The sequence below is a fragment of the Micromesistius poutassou genome (genome assembly GCF_964030765.1).
Source record: "Micromesistius poutassou genome assembly, chromosome: 10".
NCBI lineage: Eukaryota > Metazoa > Chordata > Actinopteri > Gadiformes > Gadidae > Micromesistius > Micromesistius poutassou.
In genome coordinates, this window is record NC_140280.1 from 907,228 (window position 1) to 912,227 (window position 5,000).

A 5,000-nucleotide genomic window follows, 5' to 3' on the forward strand; every position below is an offset into this window, starting at 1 on the left:
ACGGGAATTGACCAATCGGAGCGCTTGCTTAAACTTGCATGTTATTGAATTAACTGTTGGAAACACGACGAAGAGGGGACGGGCTACACACATTGTTGTGTTGTGTTCTGGGGTTCATTTAGTCTCATGTTCATAGACTGTAGACGAGCAGCGTGCTGGTGGATCTTCTCTTGGTGCTCTGAGCATGTGGAGAATATGAATAATGAGTGAGTGAACTCATGAGTGAACTTATGAGAGATGAGAACGCAGAGTAACCTCGATTTGAACATGCTCCAGCAATAACACATTCATAAAATAGTGTGTTTTTGGGCATGGTTACAGCACCTGAAAAAAACAAGTGAATGGAAAGAAAATACCTACAAATGTTGTTTGTCCTTCTGAGTAACAGATTGATTAAATATATATATATTACCCATTAATTCATGACCACTGCTGCCACTTTCGTTCATCCTCATGCAGTAAAAAGGTCAGCATTGAGAAGTGTGTGTGTGTGTGTGTGTGTGTGTGTGTGTGTGTGTGTGTGTGTGTGTGTGCGTGTGTGTGCGTGTGCGCGGTCCACAGGCAGGAGATCTGCAGCAGTGGAGCCAGCTACCTCATGTGTCCTCTGTGCAACACCTGCCAGGCCTGGAACATGTCCGACATCTGCCCCATGGCAAAGGTCCTGAACAGCCTAGTCCTAACCAGACCTTCGTACTCGTTTCATTCACACCGACGGTCTAGAGCTGCTATAGAGACAAACGATTGCTCACTTGAAGGCGGGTGCTGTTGAAGTTTAAAACCTATTGGCTCTGCCCAGTGCCACTCCGGATCTGCCTTAACCAATCGCGTAACGTTTGGTCGTGACGTATTTCACGCTCCTTCACCACTAACGGAGCCAGCTGGAAAATTAAACTTTTTTCCGAATCCCGTGGGAAGAAGCGGCCACAACATCTTGACCACCAACAAAAAAAAAAATCTGGCTTTAATTGATCTATATTTCGGCAGAGTTTCCACAACAGACCGAATAGCTTTCTCCATGGTCTTCCTGCTGCTTCCTGGTATTCGTTTGACTACAACTGAAACTCGTTTGACTACAACTGAAATCGTTCGAACATACACTACTCCCAGACCTAGTACTGAAGGGAAATGAAAATTGAGCGGAAGTACAGAGGCTAGGTCCCCAAGGGTCCATTCTCTGATCGGTTGATTTAACTGAACCGCTGAACATTTGTTTGAATGTATTGCTTACATATTTTGGTGTAGAAGCCATTCTTCACAGTCACAATGTTGGTCGTAACTGTAACTAACATACAAAACTGAGAAGTATCCTAGTTATTGTTGATGGATAGGCCTACTCATAGTTTCTTGTGTGCTGCCGTTGGCCTACCTAGTTAGTTTCCTGCAAATGAAGTTTGACCAACTTTTTTTTGTCGCTACAGTTGGGCTAACGGTTGGTTTGTTAGCGCTACGGTTGGGCTAACGGTTGGTTTGTTAGAGCTACAGTTGGGCTAACGGTTGGTTTGTTAGAGCTACAGTTGGGCTAACGGTTGGTTTGTTAGAGCTACAGTTGGGCTAACGGTTGGTTTGTTAGAGCTACAGTTGGGCTAACGGTTGGTTTGTTAGAGCTACAGTTGGGCTAACGGTTGGTTTGTTAGCGCTACAGTTGGGCTAACGGTTGGTTTGTTAGAGCTACAGTTGGGCTAACGGTTGGTTTGTTAGAGCTACAGTTGGGCTAACGGTTGGTTTGTTAGAGCTACAGTTGGGCTAACGGTTGGTTTGTTAGAGCTACAGTTGGGCTAACGGTTGGTTTGTTAGAGCTACAGTTGGGCTAACGGTTGGTTTGTTAGAGCTACAGTTGGGCTAACGGTTGGTTTGTTAGAGCTACGGTTGGGCTAACGGTTGGTTTGTTAGAGCTACAGTTGGGCTAACGGTTGGTTTGTTAGAGCTACAGTTACACGTGGCTACAGTTTGGTTACCTGTTTGTTTCTTGATGTGAAAGTTGGTCTTCCTGTATATTTCTCATGGCTGCAGTTAGGTCACCTGTTGGTTTGCTGTTTCCTGTGTGCTGCAGCTGGGCTACCTGTTCGACCACCCCGGCACGGTGTTCTTCAGTGTGTTCATGTCCTTCTGGGCCGTCACCTTCCTGGAGTTCTGGAAACGCAAGATGGCCACGCTGGCCCACCACTGGGACTGCATGGACTTCCACGAGGAAGAGGTTTCACTCTCCTCCTCTTTTCCTCAACCCATACAGTATCAAGACTGCTCAACACATTTAGTTAGTTCTAACTTAGCTACTGAGGTACTAATTAACTTTTTATAATACAGCCAGAAGATGCAAGCAGGGATAAAAACAGCCCCCCTCCCCCATTTGTTCATTAGATCATCCTTTGATATCCCTTGATATCCTTTTATGCTAAAATCAGCAGCAAACATTTTTAATAAAGGAATCCGATCTAACTTTGATCTCCTGTCCTCTCAGGAGCGTCCTCGCCCGGAGTTTGTCGCCATGGCGCCCGCCCGGGAGTACAACCCGGTGACCGGGGTCAAGGAGCCCTACTTCCCCAAGAAGGACCGCCTGACCCGCATGTTCACCGCGTCCATGGTCATCATCATCATGGTGAGGCCCGCCCACGCCGCACACGCTGGTCAAACTGCATGATGCAGACCAGGCTGTTGTTACCACCTCCTAACGGGGACTCATCACACCACCAGGTGTGTGAGTGGGATCAGCCGTTACAAGACCTGTGGAAAACCTCCCTCTTCTGACATCACAGGTGGGCGTGTCCACCTGTGATGTGTTGCTGTGTGATAGATCAGTCCACCAGCCGACCCAGTGGACCGTAGCAGACGTTGCTCATCTTATCCGTCACACATCTAGGGTGGACACGCCCACCTGTGATGTCAGAAGAGGCACGTTTTCAAAAACGGCTTGTAACGGCTGATCACACTCACACCTGGTGGTAGAATGTGTCCCCTTTAAAGTCGCTGGATTTAAGAGCGATTATTTGAGCGTCTTTCTTCAGAAATGTCCCGGCCATCGGCCAGCTGAGAGTGGGTGGGGTGGGCTGTTAGAATGTCTCCTTCATCAATGGGAAACATGGGTTTGTGTTCAGCCTCTGTGTGAGCAGACTTAGATTCTATCTCTTCCCTGATTGGTTCCGGGAATCCATCTCGCTCGAGGGAGGAAATGTCATGCTGGCTAACGCACAGGATATACTGTTGTATGAGGCTCTCCTCCTCTTAACGGTGCATACAAAGTGATCTCCAGCACTGAGTAGATCAGCATGTGTGTGTTTTTATTGTGTTACCGCACGCCGGCCGGGCCCTGATGTGTGTGTGTGTGCTTGTGTGTCGTGTGGCCCGGCAGCTGTGTGTGGTGGTGATATTTTGATGTGTGTGTTCTTGTGTTGTGTGGCAGCTGTGTGTGGTGGTGATATTCTGATGTGTGTGTTCTTGTGTCGTGTGGCCGGCAGCTGTGTGTGGTGGTGATATTCTGATGTGTGTGTTCTTGTGTCGTATGGCCGGCAGCTGTGTGTGGTGGTGATATTCCTGGTGACCGTCATCATGTACCGCGGCATCATCAGTGTGATGATGTTCCACACGGGGAACCCGGTACTGCGCACTCAGGTAGGAGTTACCCCTCTGGACGTCTGGTGTCGTTGTGTCTGACTCTGTCACGGCCAGCCTCGGGGAACCGGCTGTGAGAAGACATCATGTCTGGTTTTACCTCAGAGTCAAATCATTGAGACGTACGGAACTATTACTCAAAGGAAATTACATTCATGAAATCTCTTTCTCTAGTCTAAATCTCTCTCCAGACCCGTCCACCCCCAGAAACACTCAACAGGAGATTTATTACCTCTGCTGCAGAGTGGGAGCAATTAACCTAGTATATCCCTGAATCCTTTGCAGACCCGTTGCAATCTCCCCTAATCTCCGTGATAATCATTCTGTTCCTTCAAACCGAATAAATGAGTCGAGTCAGTCGAGTTTTCCCTCCGGCTACGTAGTCGGCAGGCTGATAAATGACCGTACACTTCGATTAGAGAAACCCTACAGCGTGGCAGGCTGTGAGGAAGTACAAACTTCACCCGCAGTACAAACTTCACCCGGGGCGGGGGTTTAAAACCAAACTCTACAATCCTAAATCCTTCAGTCCTTCAATCCTTCAGTCCTCTCAAACTCTGTTTATTGAGTTTGACATGTGTTTGAATAATCGACTCTGATTATTTCCCCTGACACATGACTTGGTAGATGTGTAGTGGAATCATCCCTCTGTGGTACGTCAAGGTTATTAAACATTTTAAGACGTTTTTAGGCCCCGTTCACACGAGGACGCTTGCGGGTAAAAACGACAAAATCTATTTATCAGAAGTGCCTTTCGTTTAGACGGTGACGGCGTTTTTGGGGTCTTAAAAAAAAACGCAAAAATCTGAAACCACCCTCCAGAGTGGAAAACTCGACGCCACTTTTGCGTCTTCTGTTCATACCGTCATCGTGTGAACGTGGCCTTTTTAGACGTCAAAAAAGCTCCGCTCACGTCAAGTCGCTGTGCGGTGGAACGTTGTGTTCTCCGCAGGCCGGGAACATCGCCACCATCTCGGGCAGCGTGGTGAACCTGGGGCTCATCCTGCTCATGGGGAAGGTGTACAGCGCTCTGGCAGAGCAGCTCACCAAGTGGGGTGAGCTGCCGTCCACCTCCACCCTCCGTCTCTCTCTCCCCTCCTCCCTCCTCCCTCTCCTCGTCCTCCACCCTCCGTCTCCCTTCCCTCCTCCCTCCTCCCTCTCCTCGTCCTCCACCCTCCGTCTCTCTTCCCTCCTCCCTCCTCCCTCTCCTCGTCCTCCACCCTCCGTCTCTCTCCCCTCCTCCCTCCTCCCCTCTCCTCGTCCTCCACCCTCCGTCTCTCTCCCCTCCTCCCTCCTCCCTCTCCTCGTCCTCCACCCTCCGTCTCTCTCCCCTCCTCCCTCCTCCCTCTCCTCGTCCTCCACCCTCCGTCTCTCTCCCCCTCCTCCCTCCTCCC

General features: G+C 49.4%; 2 protein-coding genes across 2 annotated transcripts in view; both read left to right on the forward strand.

Moving 5' to 3' along the window:
* LOC311353795 (uncharacterized protein) overlaps positions 1-5,000 on the forward strand; it is a gene marked incomplete at both ends in the record, with an annotated part of 125,423 nt that overhangs the window by 58,404 nt on the left and 62,019 nt on the right. The window lies entirely within an intron of this gene.
* Positions 1-5,000, forward strand: part of ano11 (anoctamin 11) — a gene marked incomplete at its 3' end in the record, with an annotated part of 17,097 nt that overhangs the window by 5,767 nt on the left and 6,330 nt on the right. The window contains exons 11-15 of the mRNA XM_084473596.1: positions 562-658; positions 2,051-2,194; positions 2,459-2,596; positions 3,508-3,606; positions 4,559-4,661. Of these exons, the coding sequence (XP_084329722.1) occupies positions 562-658; positions 2,051-2,194; positions 2,459-2,596; positions 3,508-3,606; positions 4,559-4,661 (581 nt within the window). The remainder of the gene's footprint in view (positions 1-561; positions 659-2,050; positions 2,195-2,458; positions 2,597-3,507; positions 3,607-4,558; positions 4,662-5,000) is intronic.